At 43.2% G+C, this 25,937-nt stretch overlaps 1 protein-coding gene across 1 annotated transcript in view; it reads right to left on the minus strand.

The window, feature by feature from the left end:
• The window catches only part of LOC126174927 (uncharacterized), a 542,393-nt gene that overhangs the window by 22,918 nt on the left and 493,538 nt on the right, over window positions 1–25,937 (minus strand). The window contains exons 5-8 of the mRNA XM_049921376.1: window positions 15,308–15,507; window positions 8,006–8,190; window positions 2,701–2,803; window positions 1,927–2,088 (exon numbers count right to left, since the gene is read on the minus strand). Coding sequence (XP_049777333.1) covers window positions 1,927–2,088; window positions 2,701–2,803; window positions 8,006–8,190; window positions 15,308–15,507 — 650 coding nt within the window. The remainder of the gene's footprint in view (window positions 1–1,926; window positions 2,089–2,700; window positions 2,804–8,005; window positions 8,191–15,307; window positions 15,508–25,937) is intronic.

A 25,937-nucleotide genomic window follows, 5' to 3' on the forward strand; every position in this document is an offset into this window, starting at 1 on the left:
ATTTAAGTCATTTCTTAAATTTCCTGAGGGTAGCACAATACCCTTCAGAGTTGATTGTTGCACTATGAGAAAGGATATCAAACAGAATGTCGCCATGATTTTACCAGCTCAGGGTGGAGCCTTGAATTTTTTCTTCGGATGAGAGGTGGTGTGGCCACTCCATGGATTGCCGTTTTGTTTCCAGTTCGAAGTGATGAACCCTGTTTCAACACCCTGTGACAACGCTCAATAGAAAAATTGCCACGATCAGCCTCGTAAAGCACAAGCAGTTCTGCACTGATGGTCTTTTGTTGCTCTTTAACAGTAATGGTTTTCTGTTAAGATAGCGAGCAACCTAGCGGGCACACCCCTTTGATACCCCAACTGGTGGACAAGTATGTCAGCTCTACCAACAAATATGCCCAGTTAAGCATAGAAGTGTTGGATTGTGATCCGTTGATCACCTCAAATGAAACGAACCACACGCTGTGTGTGGCTGGCCGGGAAGCTGTAGATCAGACAGGTTTGTGCGACCTTGTTGTGATGATGACAAATACCTTGCCCTATGACTCACCATGTTTTTGTTCACTGCCAGGTCTCTGCAGACAGCACTCTGCTTGGAATGCATCTCCGCATTAGCCAAATTCTTACACATTTATGGATTGTTCCTGTTTTCACCAGCAAACATCTTTTGATGTATAGGCAATGGTTCTGCTGGAATCCAACTTCATCTGACTATTTTGAAGGTTACATATAGTGCTGCCACCCATGAGAACTTCATGAATCTGTAGGGGCCACAGCAGGAATATTCCACAATTTTCCAAACAAATTCCCCATTTTTTCAACTGAAATTGACCAAGAAAAAAATGTGTTTTATTACTTATTGAATGACCCTCATAAAAAGTAGAAGGGATTTGGAAGACAGGAACAGTACGGAGACACTGCAGAGTTTTTTGTGTGGTTTCTGCTTGCTGAAAAGCTTTAAAGCTGATTCACAGCGATAATAAAACCTTAACTAAATGCACTTCTCTTATCACTGAGTGAGCAAGCGTGCGTTAGAACATTTGCATTTTAAATACAAAAAAATAAAATAGATCTCCAGTGTGATGTCTGCACTACTTGAATTAGAATAATTAAATTACATATTGTGTAACTATACCATCTATTTCCATGTCAAAGACTACCAGAAATGTTTTGTCTGCATGATGTAGCAACAGATCAACATCCTCCACATCAACTGCACCACAGCATCAGAGTGAAACTGGTTTCCAGCAGAACCATTGCCATATGCCAGTAGCTGTTTACTGACAGAAATAGGAACAGTCAACCATCCTTTGAGAATTTGGCTAATAAAAATTCAAGGAGATAATGTGCATCACAGTAATGGGAAGTATTCATACAATGTTCAGTTGATCACCCACTGTAAATAATGCTAGAAGTTAATGCAAGCTCAGTCTCAAATACCAGTGGGTAAATAAGTTTACAGACCTTAACAAAAGGTGAATAAGGATGTGAGAGGAAAGATAAAGAAAAAAATAAAACTATCTTCTTATGGTTTCATTTCAGAAAATTTCTAGTGGCCGCCCAAAAAACTATTGCTCTGTAGTGTATAATTTAGTTATGTTTAATGAAAAATTATAGTAAGACTTTTTTGAAATTAACAAATCATTACCAGACATGAAAGAAGGAATAAGTGACTTTTTGTACTCTGAAATTTTGCAACTGAGACACACAACCACAAAAACAGCTACACTTAGTTTAATTAAAAAATGTTGAAAATCATGCCACATCACAAATTCTGTTATCCGATTATTTACAAACCATGTTCAGTTGAAAAGAGTACTGTATTATCCTGCTGTACAAATGTTACCTGCGGACTGTCCTGCAGAAAATGATTTTAACATAATGAACACACTACATAAATTTAAAATGTTAATTGTCACTTACCCTTTCTTGCAACGGATACCACTGTGGAGTAGGATCATCAAACACCTTATTCTCCAAAGACATCATAACTTCTCCAAGGAAGTCATTTCTCCCGAACATGTCTGAATGCCACACAGTGAGCCACAGGGTTCTTGTTTCCAGACCATGCAAGGTTATGTGGAACTGAAAATAATGTGTGCATTAAGACAAGAAATCTTAAACTGACATATTGTTTTATGGCACTTGCCATTTTGACATATTAAAAGTAGGTGTAATTCATAGTCTTGTCTCCCTCTCCCAATGAACTGTATTAGTCAAAGTTCCAAAATCCTTTCAGTCCATCATTTTACAAGTAACAGGTTATGATTATTTTCTGAGGCAGGATAAAAAGATGAAAGCTACATTCAGATTGATAGAAAGCTTTGTACCATTTACTGCTGTTTCTGTGGATAAAAACTTGGTACTTTTCTTAATTCTAGTAACGGTTTAGCAATAGTTGATGTCACAGCTATATCTACTCATTAACTCTACGTCAGATGATTTTGTTTCGTTTCACTTTTTTCTAAACTGTATGGATTCACAATGATGGATGCATTAGTTTTCACAAAGATAAATTAATCTGGTTGGAATTATTTGTACTTTTATGGAACAGCAGGCTAGTCTAGAGTTTGAATCTATTCCCAAAATTACTTTCTACAAATATGTCACCATGTCAGTTAATGATTTAGTTGATTGACATGATAGGAACTGCATACAACTAGGCAAAATAATAGTGTGAAAAAAAACATAACTTACTTTTAGGGTTTCATCAAATACAGGATTAAGAGTATGTTTCTTTACTTTCGTCTTTCGTTTTCCGCTCTTAGATTTGTCTGGCAGCAAATACACCTTAACATATCTGAAAATCAAAAACAGTTTCCAAATGTAAATAATGTTAGCACTGTTAGATCTTTGCTCTTATTGACAGGAGCAACACCTGCTCTTACCTAGAGCCAAAACAAAAAATCATTTTACACAGAGATAGAATGTCAAATTCCCCATCAAGTTACTTACTGTATTTATCAGAAAACCAAAGGACATTTCATTTTAAACTTATAAAATCAGTGAAGGGCTTCCAAGAGAACAGAATAATAAATTCTACAAAGTAACGGACAATGGCGCAAATCAAAATTGCATAAGCAAATTTTGGAACCACATATTCCTTCATCCACAAAGACAGAAGACTGATTTAGGAAATAGTGTTTTTTCTACCATGCCTTTTCTCTTCTCTGTAAGTGGCCAGCATCGTTATATGGGTTATGGCATTGTTAGTGACAATAGGTGGGCATATGCCCTTCATGACAACCCCTCCCCCGCCCACTCCCCAGGAAGAAATCTATGTATCTCATCAGTCTGCGACTAGCATAAATCTCATGTTCAGACATGAGAATATTTTCTAAATTTCTGCATGTTATGTATCTGATTTGGGACATGTGTACCAGCCAAGTATTTACATAATTAGGTGTGGGAAAAGCCTAAAAACCACATCCACATTGGCTGTCTCACCATCTGAGGCAGAGTTGATCTGGGCCAAGCTTGCTGCCTCCAAATCCCAAAAGGTGCGTGTTAATATGCTCAGCTACCCGGTTGGGTGGCTTGAGAAATAGTGACTGTTTAAGGATTAAATAGGAATGTTACCCATAATACCAGGTCAAAGTGAACACAAGCAGAGCGAGACATCAGTCACAGTGCTGAGGTAATTGTAGAATGAAGCTAAATAGGAATGTCGCCCAGAATACAAGGTCAAAGTGAACACAGCAGAGCAAGACATGAGTCACAGTGCTCAGGTAATTGTAGAATGAAGCTAGTATTTTTTATATGAATTGTAGATTAGAAACATGACAAGCTCATGAAGGAGTTATATAAAGAGGAAAGTAAAAGTACCTGTAGGACACCCACGGATCAACCGGACTTACTTCCATAAAACTTACATAAGTAGCAAAAAGATCAAAGTGTTTAATTTTTTAAAATATGTAATAAGAAGTTACATATGCAAATGTTCGCCTTCTATAGCAATCACTTTTTCTGGATTAAAATACGTCTGGGCTCATTAAATCAAAGAAAATAAATTCCAGTAAATTATGTCAGATAGAAGGGTCATACAAATTTAGATCCAGCTGTCAGTTGTGCACATGGAAAGAGAAAGTAGAGGTGTGGGATGCTAGAGGCAAGGTGGCATGGGCATATGATACAGCTAAATACTTGCATAAACCTACAATGGTTGTTCCACAGTTAGTTGAAACAATGACGAAGTAAGGTGAACATCTTTTAATGAGTGATGCATTATAATTCATTCTCTTGTGAAAAAAGTTATCAAAGATTCTGAGATTTTGGATACATCCTGAGCAGTAGCTTATAGAATCTGCCCTGTCTGAGTGACCCAAGGACTTTTATAGTAATCATTATGCTGTTAAAAATAATACTCAATACCATCCACAAATGTCTCTAATGACAAGACTATTGGCAGTACCAATGTTATGCCAGATGACTTGCACTTCACTGCTGTCAAGATCTCATTGGAAGTTTTCTTAGTAGTGAGACAGTTCACAAGAAATCAGAAAACTTCTTAAACATCACTAAATGTGAACAATTAAGATTCTGTGCCGCCTCAGGAGAACACAGAGAAAAATTCACTTGGGAATTGTGGAAGAAGAGAGGGGTTTACATCACGTATTTCACCATTTAATGAGACATACGACCATCACCAGCAACAGAAAATAGCAGGATATGTATAGAATGGAGGAAAAGAGAAGAGCAGACTTCAGTTAATGCAATAATCTTCCCATTAACAGACATGTTCTATAGCACTGTAGTTGGCTGTAATGTATAATAGTGTTGATGAAATGGAACACAAGTGATCACACATAAAAAATACAATAGCTCAAATTCAAGTATTCTTTTAACACCAAATCCTCCAGCCACTGCCCTTTTATGTGAGACTTATTAATCATTTCATTTATCTCTGCATGATTTCTACCTCTTTTGCATCTATTATTAACAATTTATCTCAACTTTCCCCCATGATCATAGGTAGCTATAATGTTTTAGTACCCATTTCACAACTTCAAATCCAAATTCAGTATTCTATCATCCAAATCATCAACAACAGGTTCCAGACAGGCTAATCTAATTACATGACCGCACTCACTCAAACCTGTGGGCAACAATACTGCAGACATAAAATACTATTTGTATGGATCACATAGAACAATTCTTACTTTCCTCTTTATGTATCTGGGATTCAGAAACATCATATTTATGATGTATCTTCCACTCGAAAAAACATTAATGGTATCTGAAATTTATCAATTGTATCTCTCTCTCCTCTAAATAAATAGCCAATACTTCTGTGCCATTCATGGCCCACAAAACACACTGTATCATTTAGCTCTTCAGCCTGAAATTCCACAACCAAGCTCATTAGAAATATCATTCTGACTTTTCTGCCATTAATAACTGAAAATGCCCCTTTGGAACACATCTTTAATAATCTGCAAATGCAAAATTGAAACACTTATTGACTCAGTTCCCATCTGGAAAGACAACACTATGCCCCCCCTCCCCCAACGCTCCCTCATATCCCTGTCATACACACACCCAATTACACATAAAAAAAAAGTTTTGCATCGCCTCGGTTCCAAGAGTTCCGGAACCTCTACAGAAAATTGGAATAGAGATCAACACAAACATCATTTCCATCCCTTTTATTGCTCATGAAAACTACACATTGCATGTTGTACGACCATACAGTGAGACCTTCAGAGGTGGTGGTCCAGATTGATGTAAACACCGGTACCTCTAAGACCCAGTAGCACGTCCTCTTGCATTGATGCATGCATGTATTTGTTGTGGCATACTATCCGTAAGTTCATCAAGGCACTGTTGGTCCAGATTGTCCCACTCCTCAACGGCAATTTGACACAGACCCCTCAGAGTGGTTGCTGGGTCCGTAAACAGCCCTTGAAATTTATACCAGACATGTTCGAAGGGTTCATGTCTGGAGAACATGCTGGCCACTCTAGTTGAGCAAATGTCATTATCCTGAAGGAAGTCATTCACAAGATGTGCACAATGGGGGCATGAATTGCCATCCCTGAAGACGAATGCCTAGCCAGTATGCTGCTGATATAGTTGCACTGTCGGTAAGAGGATGACATTCACATATCGTACAGCTGTTAGGGCGCCTTCCATGACCACCAGCGGCGTACATCGGCCCCACATAATGCCAGCCCAAAACAGCGGGGAACCTCCATCTTGCTGCCCTCGCTGGACAGTGTGTCTGAGGAGTTCAGCCTGATCAGAGTGCCTCCAAACACATCTCCGATGATTGTCTGCTACGACACTCATCAGTGAAGAGAACATGATGCCAATCCTGAGCGGTCCATTTGGCATGTTGTTGGACCCATCTGTACTGTGCTGCATGGTGTCATGATTGCAAAGATGGACCTCGCCATGGACGTTGGGAGTGAAGTTGCGTATCATGCAGCCTATTGCACACAGTTTGAGTTGTAACACAAAGTCCTGTGGCTGCATGAAAAGGATTATAAACATGGTGGTGTTGCTGTCAGGGTGCCTCTGAGCCATAATCCGTAGGTAGCAGTCATCCACTACAGTAGTAGCCCTTGGGCGGCTTGAGCGAGGCAGGTCACAGACAGTTCCTGTCTCTCTGTATCTCCTCCATGTCTGAACAACATGGCTTTGGTTCACTTCCCTTCTTGAGAGCCCTTCCTGGCACAAAATAACAATGTGGAGGCGATCAACTGTGGTATTGACCATCTAGGAATGGTTGAACTACAGACAGTACAAGCCATGTACCTCCTCCCTGGTGGAATGACTGGAACTGATCGGCTGTCGGACCACCTCCATCTAATAGGCACTGCTCATGCATGGTTGTTTGCACCTTTGGGTGGGTTTAGTGACATCTCTGAACAGTCAAAGGGGCTGTGTCTGTGATACAATAGCCACAGTCAACATCTATCTTCAGGAGTTCTGGGAACCGGAGTGATGCAAAACTTTTTTTGATGTGTGTATAAAATAGAGTTACATCAAAAATTATTTTGTGATTATTGTTTCATATTTGTCACTGGCCTGCTCACTGCCAAAGTTCCATTAGAATATACAGTTATCATACAAAAATGCAACCTTCTGATCTGGGGTCACATACGTTCATTCCCCTTACTATTTGGATTTCAAATCATTACACTGCCTGAAATCTCAACCAAACCCTATCTTTGAGGAATGAATTCCCATTTTCAAATCTCTTGATCCTCAGCACGTTCTAATTCTTTATATGCATTCACTATTTTTTATATATTGTTCTAACCTTCTTTCCCCTTCCCCATACGAACTTCATTCATTCCATCACAATACATGACAATTCACTATAATCCCTCTGTAACAGATGTACGGAAAGGTTCGACAAAGGCTGCTTTACAGCCTTGGAAGCCTATAATTCCTTGAAATTTGCTATTTAGCATTCTTGACTTTAGTCTTGCAACTAGGTTATTGTAATTAAGAAAATGAAACATTCTTGCACTATTTGACACAGTGAGAACCTAATTAAATATAATCTGCTTTAGGAAATTCTATGAGAAAGACAACAGGCTATTATCCATTCAACAAAAGGTAATATTTAAATATTAAATTGTACACTAAATTATTGACTCCTATTTCCTGCTGGCTGTAGCATTCTTTTAAATCATTTTGTGGAGTTCACGTTTTGATGATATAGTTCATCACACATCCAACAACTTTAGTAATGAGTAGAATATCATTTCACAAGACAAACATTAATATGAAGAAATCAACTGAGTTTCTTGTTTTTCATTTTTCAATTTATAACATGTATTATCTTGCAAAAGCATTGCACCTTTATGAATAGATGTAGCCTACCATAGAGCATAGTGATAAAATCATCCCGAATATATGGAAGGTGCTGTTTTATTCTATGGCAGATGGCATCTTTGTATGTCTACTATGCATGAATATTTCTTGCATATGAATGTTATGCTACAGTTACAAACATCATGGATGGAATGAAACTTCACAAAGATCGACTTACGGATCGGAACGGTTCCTTTTGGTGTCAACAGGTGCTAAATCACGGCACTGCTTTACAAGTATTTCGAGCGCTCCAGCTTTATAATTGTATTGCAGGCCAAACTCCACTTCACCTCGCACTGCCACAGTTCCGTACCGACCCTCTCCAGCGCCAGAATACACACTTGCAAGCGAATCGCTCCGTGCCTGTTGACAAATAAAAAAAATTGATTTATTATGATCATCCATAAATAATTTAGTATTTTCACATTCAATACAAATTTATTCGGTCACCATGCTGAAAGAGTTCACATATATACTAACAAACGACAAGCAAATCATCGACAGTTAATCAGTACGATGTATTAAAAAAATAGCTATCACTATACCACACAATGCTTCATATTCATTGGACCATCAAGTTTTGGTGTCCTTTATTTGTAGCCTACAGCAGTTACTACGACTGTAATATTTCACGCATGTCAGAATGGGTTAAATCAGAGCACGAAACAGACCTTGTGTGTTGACTCTGAGAGAAAGGAAATGAGTCATCAGATGACTAAGCCTTTTCTCAAATAATAATTACTTAGCGTCTGTCATTTATTAACCATGTAGTGTGTTACTTAAGTCTATCCCAATTAAGGCACTAATCCTATTTTTAGCTTGTTTTGTTGGGATTTATGTAGGAGCCACAAACTTATAAAGCTACTTTCTATGTCCACAGAATGCAGAGCACCGTGAAAACTGCCTGCAGACAGCATTTGTCGCTACAACATCGCAGCTTTGAGGATTTTGGCATCTGATGCTAATCGGACTACATGTACACAGCCATTCTCCGAATAAGAGTCAACGCGCAAAAACAACGGTGAGGTTACGTCTTGACATTGTTGTATCAGTTCTGTCATCTCCTGTCAACATACAAGGCAGATAAAATTACCTTTATTTATTGACTTGGTCTCGTAAAAGACAGTTTTGGGAGAATAACTAAGAAAAAATCTGGGTAGTATTTACTACCTACAATCACTTGGTTGAAGCTACTTCATACTCACGCACTACTGTTGCTGGCAGCTGCCGACATTAAACACTCGCAGCCCGAAATTGGCCGACTTGTAACGACTAACGCCGATATAGAATTACGTACATCATCTGATGCCGTCATACGTTCAACATTTGCCACCTGTTTTTGAGGTATTTCCTGACATTTCTCTTACATTTAATTAGTTGTCTCAGCGTCGTCTACGTCGCTTCGGAGTTTTTTTTTTTTTTTTGAAAACTTTAATAAGAATCGTCCTGTATATAGGGGGTGAAGAAAAACTGGCGCACTCGGACTTCGCAGAGCGATTCCTCACATACTCTTAATACAAAAATGTTAGAAGCAAAATTTCATCCTGCGCGTGTTTCGGGCAGTATATGGGTGTTAAAGACTGGCAATCTGGCAACACTGTAATCAAATGTACGGTAAATACTTTTATCAGCAGATAGACCAGCGCTGAGCAGTCGGTGCGTTGGATAGTGTTTTGGGTTAGCATGCAGGATGTCGAGGCTTACTTGTTTTCATTTGTTACAAGTAGTCTGCGTGGTACGGTATCTGGCGTCTTAATCGCCTTACAGCGATTAAGTGGGTCTTTTACAAAACATCTGCAGTTGTGTACTACGAACAAAGAAATTGAACTACAGTCGTTTTCACTAGTCAGCTTTTAAAAAACCCTTCTGTACGTAGAGGATGCTAACTGTTATCTTCTAGATTCCAAACTTGGTTTCTGTGTACCCTCCCCCAATGGTCCCATCGAAATTGTTTGCAAAGCACGTTGCTAGCCCCACTGGTGACGTAAGTCCCCAACAAAATATAATGGAACTGAATGTGGCAACAATAATAGTTGTTATTAAACGATGGGACCATTGGGAAGCGGATACACAAGAAATAAGTTTCCAGTGGTGCGAAACAATTCGCAAACACTACGTGCAAAAGCTTTCTTTAAGAGAAGATCATTGAAAACATTTCTGTGTTCGTAGTATGTAACTGCAAATGTTTTGTAGAAGACACACTGCAATCGCTGTATGACGATTAAGACGCCAGACACCTAATAACCATCGATCTCCATCATGCTAACCCGAAACGATATCCCCTGCGCCAACTGCACAACACTACTGCTATTTTCTGACATAGGTAGTTCCTCTACACGTGATTACAGTGTTGCCAGATTTCCAATCTTTATCGTCCATTTACTGTCCGAAATATGAGCAGTATGAAATTTAGTGAGAGACATTTTGTGAGGCGCCCAATGTCGAGAGAAAGCAGAAAGCGAGGGTTTGTTTCCAGTTAATGGTTCAAATGGCTCTAGGCACTATGGGACTTAACATCTGAGGTCATCAGTCCCCTTAGACTTAGACTTAGAACTACCTAAACCTAACTAACCTAAGAATATTGTACACATCCATACCCAAGGCAGGATTCGAACCTGCGACCGTAGCAGCAGCGCGGTTCCGCACTGAAGCGCCTAGAACCTTTCGGCCACAGCGGCCGGCGGTTTCTAGTTACAAACAAAATACTTTCAAAGCGGAATATTACGTGTGCATTCGATACAGTGGTGAAAAATTAACAGGGACAGTAAAACACGAAGAATAACCAGTAGACGAGCTGTTGCTTGGCGGTAGCACTCAGCGTGGGCCAGGGCTGTGCTCTCGCTGCGTGCTTTACTGTTCCTGTTAACGCATATCGCTAAAACAAATATCGTATTAGACTGATTTTCGACTGCTTTATGGAAACGGCACGTAAAATTCTGTCTTAAAAATCATTTTATTTGTTTCCCCCGACACTGGGCATAGCACAAAAGACGTGAGGAGTGCTATTTTTATGAGCTGACTCCAGCGACACATTGCGAAGATGAAATTAGAGAACATTCAGAAATTTTTAAGCTCCATTAAAAAAAAGGTTCCGGGCTGGCAACACTGCCCCCCCCCCCCCCCCGAGGAAACCACCTTAACGAAACACTATCGCGTGTGGCTGGGGGGGGGGGGGGGTGTTCTGTGTTCCAATGAAGTGGATGAAGTGGAGGTGGATGGCAGTGGTAGAGTAAACTGCCGCTGGGTCTCTCAAGCTGGGCAGATCTCCACTGGGGATCCAGAGAAACTGTGGCTCAGAACGTCCCGTCTAGTATACTATCGTTTCCTTTTCCTTTCTGTGATTGTGTGGCAGTAGATGCAGTCTTCTAATGCGAGCGGCGGAAGATCCTTAGTAACCAGGTTAACGGTGATGCATACAGTCCTCACTGCCGAGTGACGGATAGCGTTCTGTAGTCGAGATGAAGACCAGCTGTCTAAGGAGTAAGGCCCTCGAATAAAACCATGTCAGGTGTCTAGGCCATCGGGTGGTACCCCGACTGGGATACTGGGTGTTGATAACGCGCACCACCAAAAAATTCAAATCAGAGAAGCTAAAATGAGAGACAGCTGCATGGATGTTAAGGATATGACCTTTGGTCTGAAAAGGAAAACCCGTATTGGATTTTGGAATGTAAGAACACTGAGAGAGGCGGAAGGTCAAGACAATTGGAAAGAGAGATGGAGAACTACACATTGGACATACACTGAAGCACTAAAGAAAATGAGACAAGTGTCTTGCGCAGTTGTTAGATCTGTTAATGCTGCTAAAATGGCAGTTTACCAACATTTAAATGAGTTTGAACGTAGTTTTATAGTCGGCGCACGAGCGATGGGACACAGCACCTCCGAGGTAGCGATGAAATGGGGATTTTCCCGTACGACCATTTCACGAGTGTACCATGAGTATCAGGAATCCGGTAAAACATCAGATCTCTGACATTGCTGCGGCCGGGAAAAGATCCTGCAAGACCAGGATCAACAACGACTGAAGAGAGGTGTTCAACGTGACAGAAGCGCAACCCTTCCGCAAATTACTGCAGTCGTGTACCCTTGATGACTGCACGGCACAAAACTTAACGCCTCGCCTGGGCCCGTCAACACCGACATTGGACTGTCGATATCTGGAAACATGCCGCCTGGTCGGACGAGCCTCGTTACAAACTGTATCGAGAGGATGGGCGTGCACGGGTATGAAGACAACCTCATGAATCCATGGGCCCTGCACGTCAGCACGGACTATTCAAGCTGATGGAGGCTCTGTAATGGTGTGGGGCGTGTGTAGTTGGAGTGATATGGGACCCCTGATACGTCTAGATACGACTCTGATAGGTGACACGCGTGCGTAAACACCCTGTCTGATCACCTGCACCTATACATGTCCATTGTGGATTCCGATGGACTTGGTCAATTCCAGCAGAACAAAGCGACACCCCCACACGTCCACAATTGGTACAGACTGGGTCCAGGAACTATCTTCTGAGTTTAAACACTTCCGCTGACCACCAAATTCTCCACACATGAACGTTATTGAGCATATCTGGGATGGCTTGCAACGTGCTGTTCAGAATAGATCTCCACGCCCTCGTACTGTAATGGATTTATGAACAGCCCTGCAGGATTCATGGTGTCAATTCCCTCCAGCACTACTTCAGACATTAGTCGAGTCCATGGCACGTCGTGTTGCGGCACTTCTGTGTGCTCGCGGGGGCCCTACACGATATTAGGCGGGTGTACCAATTTCTTTGGTTCTTCAATTTATTTGGTCTAAGTGAACTAAGGTGGCCAGAATCTGGAGAAACTGAAACATAAATGTAGGAGTGCTGTTGTATGCAGGTCGGAAAGGTGAAGATGCATTGCAGAGGAATGGTATAGGACTCTTACTATCTAAAAATTGCAGAAGACGCAGAATGGAATGGAAACCAGTGTCAGAAAGGCTATTAACTGCACGCTTTGGAACAAAAGTACGAAATATCACTGTATATGAATGCTACGCACATACTGAAGTGACTAAAGGAAAAATTAAAAGATGCATTTTATACAGAGCTAAACAGAGTCCTTGGACAAACTAATTTTAGAGACATAAAAACTTACAGGGAGATTTGAACGCAAAATTTGGTTCAGTGGTTCTTTAGGTATTGGAACAGCACCTGAGCGTCGAACGAAATGCTTCAATACTGTTGGAGTTTCGGAGGGATACCAATTGGGTTGAGGCCTGAATGGGAATTTGGATTAAGGACGGAGGCATGCCAGGGTAGTCCATGCAGTTGTGCAAAACCATTGTGCCAGGGTGGCGTATTGGTTAGTGCATTTGCCAACTGAGCGGCAGACCAAGATTCATATCCTGGCCTTAGCACAAATTTTGATTCGACGGTTACGTCTACATCTACAGGGTGGTCCATTGATAGTGACTGGGCCAAATATCTCACGAAATAAGCATCAAACGAAAAAACTACAAAGAACGAAACTCGTCTAGCTTGAAGGGGGAAACCAGATGGCGCTATGGTTGTCCCGCTAGATGGCGCTGCCATAGGGCAAACGGATATAACTGCGCTTTTTTAAATAGGAATCCCCATTTTTATTACATATTCGTGTAGTACGTAAAGACATATGAATGTTTTAGTTGGACCACTTTTTTCGCTTTGTGATAGATGGCGCTGTAATAGTCACAAACGTATAAGTACGTGTTATCACGTAACATTCCGCCAGTGCGGACGGTATTTGCTTCGTGATACATTGCCCGTGTTAAAATGGACCGTTTACCAATTGCGGAAAAGGTTGATATGGTGTTGATGTATGGCTGTTGTGATCAAAATGCCCAACGGGCGTGTGCTATGTATGGTGCTCGGTATCCTGGACGACGTCATCCAAGTATCCGGACCTTTCGCCGGATAGTTACGTTATTTAAGGAAACAAGTGTTCAGCCACATGTGAAACGTCAGCCACGACCTGTAACAAATGATGATGCCCAAGTAGGTGTTTCAGCTGCTGTCGCGGCTAATCCGCACATCAGTAGGAGACAAATTGCGCGAGAATGGGGAATCTCAACAACGTCGGTGTGGAGAATGCTACATCAACATCGATTGCACCCGTTCCATATTTCTATGCACCAGAAATTGCATGGCGACGACTTTGGACGTCGTGTACAGTTCTACCATTGAGCACAAGAGAAATTACGGGACGATGACAGATTGTATGCACGCGTTCTATTTAGCGACGAAGCGTCATTCACCAACAGCGGTAACATAAACAGGCATAATATGCACTATTGGGCAACGGAAAATCCACGGTGGCTGCGACAAGTGGAACACCAGCGACCGTGGCGGGTTAATGTATGGTGCGGCATTATGTGAGGAAGGATAATTGGCCCCCATTTTATCGATGGCAATCTAAATGGTGCAATGTATGCTGATTTCCTGCGTAATGTTGAACCGATGTTTCACTGCATGACAGAGTGGCGATGTACTTCCAACATGGCCGGCCAGAGTGGCCGAGCGGTTAAAGGCGCTGCAGTCTGGAACCGCACGACCGCTACGGTCGCAGGTTCGAATCCTGCCTCGGGCATGGATGTGTGTGATGTCCTTAGGTTAGTTAGGTTTAAGTAGTTCTAAGTTCTAGGGGACTTATGACCACAGCAGTTGAGTCCCATAGTGCTCAGAGCCATTTGAACTACTTCCAACATGATGGATGTCCGGCACATAGTTCGCGTGCGGTTGAAGCGGTATTGAATAGCATATTTCATGACAGGTGGATTGGTTGTCGAAGCACCATACCATGGCCTGCACGTTCACCGGATCTGACGTCCCCGGATTTATTTCTGTGCGGAAGGATATGTGCTATCGTGATCCACCGACAACGCCTGACAACATGCGTCAGTGCATTTTCAATGCATGTCCGAACATTACGAAAGGCGAACTACTCGCTGTTGAGAGGAATGTCGTTACACGTATTGCCAAATGCGTTGAGGTTGACGGACATCATTTTGAGCATTTTTTTGCATTAATGTGGTATTTACAGGTAATCGCTCAGTAAAAACATGCGTCTAAAATTGTGAGCCATATGTTTGTGGCTATTACAGCGCCATCTATCACAAAGTGAAAAAAGTGGTCCAACTACAACATTCATATTTCTTTATGTACTATACGAATATGTAATAAAAAATGGAGGTTCCTATTTTAAAAAAACGCAGTTGATATCCATTTGTCTATGGCAGCGCCATCTAGCGGGCCAACCATAGCGCCACACGGTTTCTCACTTCAAGCTAGACAAGTTTCGTTTTTTGTAGTTTTTTCGTTTGGCGCTTATTTCGTGAGGTATTTGGCCCGGCCACGATCAGTGGACCACCCTGTATATATCGCAGAGGTTTGAGACTTGAAAAAGTCTCGGGAAGCATATTGCTTCATCTGATTAAGTGAAACACGTCAAGACTGGCGCCGCGGCTTACCCCGAGAGGCGAGAGGCCCGGCCGCAGCTTGGTGTCGTCGCCGTCGGCGGCGGCGGCGGCGAAGTCGCCGGCGACGCTGAGGCTGGTGGAGTTCTTGCGCGACGCGGCGCCGCCCACGACGGGCGAGGGCGTGGCGCTCTTGCTGATAGGCCGGTGCAGCGACGTGGACACCGGCTCTTCCCCTTGCGCGACGTCCTCGCCTGTAACAACAAGTACTGACGTCACCACAGCAGCTCCTACCCCTCATACACTGACGGGAAAAAATTGCAACGCCACAGAATAATTAATGTAGAGTAACGAAATTTCGGGAACACATTTATCTACGAAAATTTTTCAGTCATTAACACAGCAGAATCGCAGGTTAAGGTAAGCGCGAGGTAAGCCATTGCAAATGTGAAATACTGCTACATTAATGACAGGTGTAGCCGCCAGAATGTTGAATGCAAGCAAGTAAATGTGTGTCGTACGGGTGCGAGATGTCAGTTTGCGGGTTGAAGCTCCACGCCTGCTGCACTTGGTCGGTCGATACAGAGGCGGTTATTACTGGTTGTGCGACACTGTAGTTGTCGTCCTGTGATGTCCCATATGTGCTCGATTAGAGTCAGATCTGGTGATCGAATAGGCCAAGGCAACATGTCGACACTCTGTAGAGCATGTTGGGTTACAACAGCGGTAGGAGGGCGACCGTTATCATGTTGAAGCCCGCCCGGTTAGCCGATCGGTCGAACGCACGGCTTTCCGGAGTGGGAAGGAGCGCCTGGTCCCCGGCACGAATCCGCCCGGCGGACTTACGTCGAGGTCCCGTGAGTCAGCCAGTCAGTGGATTGTTTTTAGGCGGTTTTCCATCTGCCTAAGCGAATGCGAGCTGGTTGTCCTTATTCCGCCTCAGGTACACTATGTCGGCAATTGCTGCGCAAACGAGTTCTCCACGTACGAGTACACCATTACTCTACCACGCAAACATAGGGGTTACACTCGTCTGGTCTGAGACGTTCCCTGGGGGGTCCACCGGGGACTGAACCGCACAATAACCCTGGTTTCGGTGTGGGGCGGCGGAGGGGTGAAGTGGACTGCGGTAGTCGTCGTGGGGTTGTGGATCACTGCGGCTGCGGTGGGGACGGAGCCTCTCCGGCGTTTCTAGGTCCCCGATTAACATACAATACAATACAATACAATCATGTTGAAACGCACCACATGAAATGCTGCTCATAAATGGTAGCACACCAGGTCGAATCACCAGATTGATGCACAGATTTGCAGTCAGGATGAGTGAGATAACAATGAGACTGCTTCTGCTTTATATGACATCGCACCACAGACCTTAACTCCAGGTGTAGGTCCAGTGTGTCTACCAAGCAGACAGGTTGGGTGCAGGCCCTCAGCTGGCCACCTTCTAAACAACACACGTCTATGACTGGCCACGAGGTAGAACTGGCTTTCATCAGAAAACACAACAGAGCTCCACCGCGTGCTCCAATGAGCTCCCTCGCAAATGGCGGTGGATTGGAGCCAGTGGAACGCCGTGGACGGCTCTCCATTGTCTCTACAACAGACATTCTCAACGATTCATTTATCACAAGTGTTTTCCCTGAGGCCTGGAAACTGGGACAAACTAAGCCACTGCCTAAAAAGGACATCGCCACAGCACCCTCTGACTACCGCCCCATCTGCCTTCTTCCTACACTATCAAAGGCCTTAGAATATATAGTTCATGACCAGGTCACCAACTACCTAACTACTAACAACCTACTAGACGAATACCAATCAGGTTTCCGTAAACATCGAAGCACAACATCCGCTCTGATAAAGATGACAGATGACCTAAACTTGCCATGGACAGACAAGAAGCGACTATCATTTGCTTCTTAGATTTCAGCAAAGCATTTGATACTGTCGACTTCGACATCTTACTAGCCAAACTTAGCGGTCTAAATTTCTCATCAAGTGCAGTGCAATGGTTTCGCTCATACATGACGTCTCGTCAGCAACGCGTCCTGTCTGGGAATATAAAATCACAATGGCGGCAGGTAGTGTCAGGCGTTCCCCAAGGCTCAGTATTAGGTCCTATACTCTTCTCTCTGTATGTCAATGATGTGTCATCGGTTCTGACCTATTGCAAATATCATATGTATGCTGATGACCTTCAGTTGTATCTAAGTGCGAAACCAAGCAATCTTAAGAAAGCTATTGAAAATTTCAGTACTGACCTAGATGCACTATCAAAATGGGCACAGGACATAGGACTCAAACTAAACCCATCTAAACCCCAAGAGGTACTTGTTGGTCACTCTAAGCTCATTAGCCCAAAACATAGGGAATCCGTACCACCTCTTATCCTAAATATTAACTTCTCTCCCTCAGCAAAGAGTTTGGGAGTAATAATAGACGAAAATCTAAATTGGACAGAGCACGTAACTGCAGTGTGCAAAAAAGGATCAGCATCCCTTCACGTCCTACAAAAATATAAAAAACTCTTCCCTTTCGATCTAAAAGAAATTAGTACAAACGCTTATACTCCCAATCATTGACTACAGTGATATTATCCTACAAGGCCTCTCTCAGGAAAATTCCCCACGTCTCGAACTGGTCATGAATGCCTGCGTCCGATATATCTGTGACGTTCGACTTTTTGATCACATTTCACCAGCATATGCAAAATTGTCCTGGCTGCGTGCAGACAAACGCAGAGATTTCCATACACTCTGTCTCATCTACTGCCTTATAAATGTACACTGTCCCTCATATCTCTAACGCTCATGTCGGAACAACATGACAGAAACACACGTTCCCATTATAATAAAATCCTCTCCGTTCCACTGCATCGCTCAGTCACCTTCTCCAAGTCCTTTACAGTAGCGGGAACCCGACTCTGGAATAACCTCCCTCGTTATGTTAGAGAACTTAAAAACATGTCCGGCTTCAAAAAACAGTTAATGATGTATCTATTTAAGCAACAGTAATGCCTTCCTATGCACATGAATGCACTTCACCTCATAACTTCCATCTTTCTCCCTCCTTAAATCTCCCTTCCCCAAAACTCGCTATACTAGTAAACATCTACTTTACACACCAAGATATTAATGTACATCTGCACAAAACTTCATTACTATTGCCAATCTTTCTCATTTTTGTCATTATTATTTGATTTTTTTACTGTTATTATTATTGCTTTTATCATAATCCGTATGTATAGCACCTGTTGTAAAAATACTGCCAGCATTTACTTTATTAGGTCTTAGTCACTACTCTTTATTCATATTGTCACTAGAGTAAGCTAATTTTCTCATTTGAACTATGGTCATGATGTAACTCTGATGTGTGAAATGCTGCATGTGTGGAACACTGGTCCGATGTAAGAGAGGGCCTGATGGCCCTAATCTGATCAGGTTAAATAAATAAATATATGTTCCTTTTAGATTGTATTGACAATAAAGTTTATATTCAAAAACAAAATGGTAACACCTTACGTGACAATCGGGAAAGATTATTCGTTTGCAATAAGTAGAAAATAATAGTGCAGCAGAAATTCATCGAAGACTGAGCCGTGTGTATGGAGAAAACGTTACGAGTGGTGATGTGTATGAATGGTACCGAAAATTTAAAGACGGCTAAGTTGATGTGCATAATGAAGGAGGGTCAAGAAATCAAGCATTTTATTACAGACGACCTTTAATTACCCACCATATACACTCCTGGAAATTGAAATAAGAACACCGTGAATTCATTGTCCCAGGAAGGGGAAACTTTATTGACACATTCCTGGGGTCAGATACATCACATCACACTGACAGAACCACAGGCACATAGACACAGGCAACAGAGCATGCACAATGTCGGCACTAGTACAGTGTATATCCACCTTTCGCAGCAATGCAGGCTGCTATTCTCCCATGGAGACGATCGTAGAGATGCTGGATGTAGTCCTGTGGAACGGCTTGCCATGCCATTTCCACCTGGCGCCTCAGTTGGACCAGCGTTCGTGCTGGACGTGCAGACCGCGTGAGACGACGCTTCATCCAGTCCCAAACATGCTCAATGGGGGACAGATCCGGAGATCTTGCTGGCCAGGGTAGTTGACTTACACCTTCTAGAGCACGTTGGGTGGCACGGGATACATGCGGACGTGCATTGTCCTGTTGGAACAGCAAGTTCCCTTGCCGGTCTAGGAATGGTAGAACGATGGGTTCGATGACGGTTTGGATGTACCGTGCACTATTCAGTGTCCCCTCGATGATCACCAGTGGTGTACGGCCAGTGTAGGAGACCGCTCCCCACACCATGATGCCGGGTGTTGGCCCTGTGTGCCTCAGTCGTATGCAGTCCTGATTGTGGCGCTCACCTGCACGGCGCCAAACACGCATACGACCATCATTGGCACCAAGGCAGAAGCGACTCTCATCGCTGAAGACGACACGTCTCCATTTGTCCCTCCGTTCACGCTTGTCGCGACACCACTGGAGGCGGGCTGCACGATGTTGGGGCGTGAGCGGAAGACGGCCTAACGGTGTGCGGGACCGTAGCCCAGCTTCATGGAGACGGTTGCGAATGGTCCTCGCCGATACCACAGGAGCAACAGTGTCCCTAATTTGCTGGGAAGTGGCGGTGCGGTCCCCTACGGCACTGCGTAGGATCCTACGGTCTTGGCGTGCATCCGTGCGTCGCTGCGGTCCGGTCCCAGGTCGACGGGCACGTGCACCTTCCGCCGACCACTGGCGACAACATCGATGTACTGTGGAGACCTCACGCCCCACGTGTTGAGCAATTCGGCGGTACGTCCACCCGGCCTCCCGCATGCCCACTATACGCCCTCGCTCAAAGTCCGTCAACTGCACATACGGTTCACGTCCACGCTGTCGCGGCATGCTACCAGTGTTAAAGACTGCGATGGAGCTCCGTATGCCACGGCAAACTGGCTGACACTGACGGCGGCGGTGCACAAATGCTGCGCAGCTAGCACCATTCGACGGCCAACACCGCGGTTCCTGGTGTGTCCGCTGTGCCGTGCGTGTGATCATTGCTTGTACAGCCCTCTCCCAGTGTCCGGAGCAAGTATGGTGGGTCTGACACACCGGTGTCAATGTGTTCTATTTTCCATTTCCAGGAGTGTAGTTCCAAGCCAGCGCCGGGTGACATTCAATTTTTCCTTAAAGAAATGCGTAGGAGGGCAGCGCTTACTAACTAACGAGGAGCTTCAAGACAACACCAAGGCTCATTTCAATTCACTAGCGGCAACACCTTATGGAGAGGCTATTGGAAAGCTTGTCCACAGGTACGACAAATACCTCATCCGTTACGATGATTATGTCCAAAAGTTACTGTAAGTGTTACATATAGTAATAAAATAATTTTTTTACATACCAGTACACATCTTATTTTTCGCCTACTAAATAAATAAAAACCGAACGGACCACATAAATCACACAGATATCGGTAAATAATCACAAATGATTTTAATAATGCTGTACGATGTGTTTTAGTGCTTTAAAGCAACACTACCTGAAGATAAGTTATGCATTTCGATCTCCATCATCTGCATTAGTATCCAACTGGACGGCGTCATTGTGATTTTACAGCAGAAAACTTACATACCCCAGATGGATGCTGTAGATAAAAATGTAAAACGACACAGCCTGAAGATGAGGGTTAAGACCTCAAAGCGGGTCATTACGAACGACAGATCTTGTTTTAATTTCGTTCATCATGAATGATGAACTTGAAAAGCTTTGTCAATAGTGATTTAAATATATATTCATTTATATAATAAAACACATTTCATTAAATCATTATTTTTATACTCCTGTTTTTATAGCCATGTTAGTCCTAACCACAGCCTGAAGATGAGGATTAAGACCTCAAAGCGGGTCGTTACGAACGACATATCTTGTTTTAATTTCGTCCATCATGAATGATGAAGTTGAAAATCTTTGTCAATATTGATTTAAATATATATAAATTTATATAATAAAACGGGACACCACTTACGTCTTTCCTCACACATATCATTAAATCATTATTTTTATACTCCTGTTTTTATAGCCATCGTAGTCCTAACCTGAAAAAGTCTGCGCCCGAAAGTAATTGAGTTAAAATGGTATAGAAATATGGACTGTTGTTCAGTACTATCTTCAAGAGTAAAATCTGATGTATTATAAAAATTATTTAGAAATATAAATTTTATTTAGTTTTCTCCTTACAACTGGTTCAATATTACATTTCATTACGAACAATTGCTGCTGTTACATTTATAAAAGCTCCTCAATCTGCAGACAGAAAGATGTATTTCTAACAATTATAACAGAGGAGGTCAAAGTATAACGTCCTATCGACAGTGATGTGAAGGAGGGGTTCTGACATGGCAGAGTATCTAAGTCCGATTTATTAGTGCGGAAAACCTGAATCACGGTGACAGGACAGGGTTTTAACTGGTTCATCCAGTTTGAAAATCCTGTGCCTCTATTCACTACACCGACAGTTCGCTCGATCCCTAAATAATGGAGGGATCCTTAAAAAATGGTTCAGATGGGTCTGAGCACTATGGGACTTAACTTCTGAGGTCATCAGTCCCCTAGAACTTAGAACTACTTAAACCCAACTAACCTAAGGACATCACACACATCCATGTCCGAGGCAAGATTCGAATCTGCGACCGCAGCGGTCGCGCGGTTCCAGACTGCAGCGCCTAGAACCGCTCGGCCACTCCAGCTCGCTAGGGATCCTTCAATCAGTTCCCGCATACAGCATGGGTGCATTTCTCGCAGGAGGGAATAAAGCTGTCGCTTCTGCGGAAAGTCCACCAGCACCTCGTGGTCTTAAGGTAAGCGTAGCTGATCAGGGGCTCCGGGTTCTGTTCCCGGCCGAGTCGGGGATTTTCTCCGCTCGGGACTGGGTGTGTGATTTGTCATGATCATCATCATCATCATCATCATCATCATCATCATCACCGACGCGCAAGCGCCCGAAGAGTCGTCGAATTAAAAATACTTGCACTAAGCGGTCGAACTCACTAGAAAGGGTCTCGCGGCCGATGGTGCCGCATGCAAATTTCAATTTGTGGGAAGACCCTAAAGCAAATCCACTCGAAATCGAAATGGAAGTAAGGTTCGGCTCGACAGATGATGAAAAGCCTTGAAAACCCAAGCATCGGAGCGGAGCACTTTTATAAATATACTAACTGTACCCGGCTATGCTTTGCTGTGGCTCAGTCTGCTTAAATGAAAAAGAAAGAAAAGCGAAAGCTCACGTTTCTGATATGCATGGGAATTGGATACACGTCCTAATCTACCATCTCCGCCAGTCCGTCACCCCCCCCCCCCCCCGTCACTCTCTCTCTGCTCATCTCCTCCTTCCCATTTTCTATGTCCGTTTCCTCCCATCCCTCTGTCCATCTCTTCTTCCCCTCTCTCTCTGACCTTGATCCTTGTTTACTGCTATTGCAAATTCAGATTGTGGAGTAGCATTCTAATCACAAACCAATAAGCCATAAATACAACTTTCTGATTGCTAACAATGATATTAACGCTGAGGATTAACCCTGAGAAAATACCGACGTTGCTGTTAAGACTATGTGTGTAGAAAGTATATAGTCTGTGTATCTCTCAATGCATATTACAGTAACGTGTAAAAATTCGAAGTAAATCGGAAAGGTGGATTTTGATATTTTCGGTAACAATGTTATCCCATTATATACTACATATGTATATTATATCTATTAAAATATAAATATATTAATGAATTAGGTACCTAAAACACGCCCGTATTAGAATTCAGCGTCGTGTCAAATTTTCAAAGCAACCCATGCAGAACTTCCGGAGATTTGAGATTTTGAAGAAACGAACATTTACTTTTGTACTTACATAAAAACTGCAAATGTTACAAAAAATCTTGAGAAGTTACACGAACCTAGATACACGCCTGTATTAGAATGCAACGTTGTTTCAAAATTTCAAAGCAATCTGTCAAGAACTTTTTGAACAAACGAACATTCACATTTTTATTTACATAGATTGTATTTGTCATAGCATTACAGCTTCATAAAAAAACAAGTCATACGGCACAAGTATTTATACACAGGATCACTTCAAAAAGAATGTGACAGGAAGTTGGCCGCAGCCCTGCAGAAGCCGTCACGGAATTTTTTTGCCTGAAGTAATTTTGGGAAACCACGAAAAGCCAAAATTAGGATGGCTGGATGGAGAATGGAACCGTCATCCCGAATACAAAGCTAGTCTGTTTAAACCAGCACAACCTCATTCGAGCGTAAGTTCAGAATGAACAAGTATGAGGAAGGAAATCAGCTGCACGCTTTTCAAGGAAACCATCATTCGTCTCGAGCGGTTTATGGAGAGAAGATTTGAATTCCGTACCTCGAGTGCGAATCCCGTGTCATAACTACTGCACTGCCTCATCCGACAGGTGACTTCGACGTAATGGAGCTCGGATAAGGGAAGAGTTCAGTAAAGTCGCAGTTCATTCAAAAAGTCAAACCATGTGCCTGATGTGTTCGGACTTTGCTTGAATCAAAGATGACAAGAGCCATACTCTATCCTGCCGGTGACAGCTACACTACGCGATGAAAAGCATCCGGACACATGGCTGAAAAGGACTAATAATTTCGTCGCGCCCTCCATCAATAATGCTGGAATTCAATATGGTGTAGGCCCACCCTCAGCCTTGATGATAGCTTCCAGTCGCGCAGGCTTATGTTCAATCAGGTGCTGGAAGGTTTCTTGGGGAATGGCAGCCCGTTCTTCACGGAGTGCTGCACTGAGAAGAGGTATCGATGTCGGTCGGTGAGGCCTGGCACGAAGTCGGCGTTCCAAAACATTCCAAGGGTGTTCTATAGGATTCAGGTCAGGACTCTGTGCAGGCTAGTCCATTACAAGGATGTTATTGTCGTGTAAGCACTCGGCCACACGCCGTGCATTATGAATCGATCGTGTTGAAAGATGCAATCGCCTTCCTCGAATTGCTCTTCAACAATGGGAAGCAAGAAGGTGCTTAAAACATCAGTGTAGGCCTGTACTGTGATAGTGCCACGCAAAACAACAATGGGTGCAAGATCCGTCCATGAAAAACACAACCACACCATAACACCACCGCCTCCGAATTTTACTCTTGGCACTACACACGCTCGCAGATGATGCTCATCGGGCCATACCTACACCCTGCCATCGGATCGCCACATTATGTACCGTGATTTGTCACTCCACACAACGATTTTCCACTGTTCAATCGTCCAATGTTTACGCTCCTTAGCAAGCAAGACGTCGTTGGCATTTACCGACGTGATGTGTGGCTTATGAGCAGCCGCTCAACTATGAAATTCAAGTTTCCTCACCTCCCGCTTAACAGTCATAGTACTTCCAGTGGATCTTGAGGCGGGGAGGTGGGGGGGAGGTCCACTGGAGGCCGAACCGCAGAATAACGCTGGGTTCGGTGTGGGACGGCGGTGGTTTGAGTGGACTGCTATAGCCTGTTAGGTTGTGTACCCTTGAGGGCTATGGCGGGGACGAAGCCTCCCGTTGTTTCTAGGTCCCCAGTTCCATACAATGTAATACAAATACAAAATCCTTTGATAAGACGGAATCGTTCGATATACATCACGGTAACATTCGGTTTTATTTTTTATTTTAGTATTTTTCTAGTAATTTTTGTTTTTGTATGTTTTTAGTGCTTCCGCCTTCTTTCAATCCAGTTCAGTTAGCATATTGCAAACAATTTGCTTGCGAAGAGAACCGGCAATTTGTGACGGATTGCTAACTTTATTTGGATGCAATGAATTACAGCCGTCACCAACTTTAAAATTGAATGAAACTGAACCTGAATCATAAGAAACATCGTAATTCAGACGTACAGCTTGTCTGACGCCGTGGAAATGACGTCACAAGACACTAGAACAAAAGGCGCAGCCTCAGCTGCAAATGTGCATATGTTTTAAAGCTGGCGCTGTATTGTTTTTGCCCCGCGTGAAGGTGGCAAAATTGAACCAGCGAGATATTTCTGTGTATCGTACTCACGCTATAATAGGCGAACATTGCTCAATGATTTTCTTCGTTATTTATAAAGTTACGGTCACATCAAATGTATAATGGAAACGTGGACGTGCTACCGCGGGAAACCAACAACGACAAGAAAACTATAACCATAGGATTCGCGTATTTGAAAATCTGCTGTTTAGGTCTCGCCTTTTGTAAACTAAACAAAAGACTAAAGGTAAGGTCTTTGCAAAAACACACACACACACACACACACACACACACACACACACACACACACACAAAACGACACAGGTACATTTCACACGCACAGATTATCTGGGAACTTGTGCGTGAACTGTGAAGCACTACCGCCGATTCTTAGCTTTTGACAACAATAAGGAAGAACCACAGGGAGCCAGTTGTTAGAAATTCTTCGGCTGACGAAGTCGGCAGTTTACCTTGTGATTCGTCGTCGGAGGGGGCGACTACGGAGACCTCTGGACCGTGCGCGTAGGCACCGTTGACGGCATCGGTGATCCCTGCTGGCGAGTCACGTGACCTGAGAGGTGGCAAGAGGGGCCTCTTGGTGCACAACACGTGTAGCTCGGGCGCATCCACTTCGTCGGGGCGCGCCACACACGGGCAGCACCACC

This window comes from Schistocerca cancellata, chromosome 1 (assembly GCF_023864275.1).
Source record: "Schistocerca cancellata isolate TAMUIC-IGC-003103 chromosome 1, iqSchCanc2.1, whole genome shotgun sequence".
Lineage (NCBI taxonomy): Eukaryota > Metazoa > Arthropoda > Insecta > Orthoptera > Acrididae > Schistocerca > Schistocerca cancellata.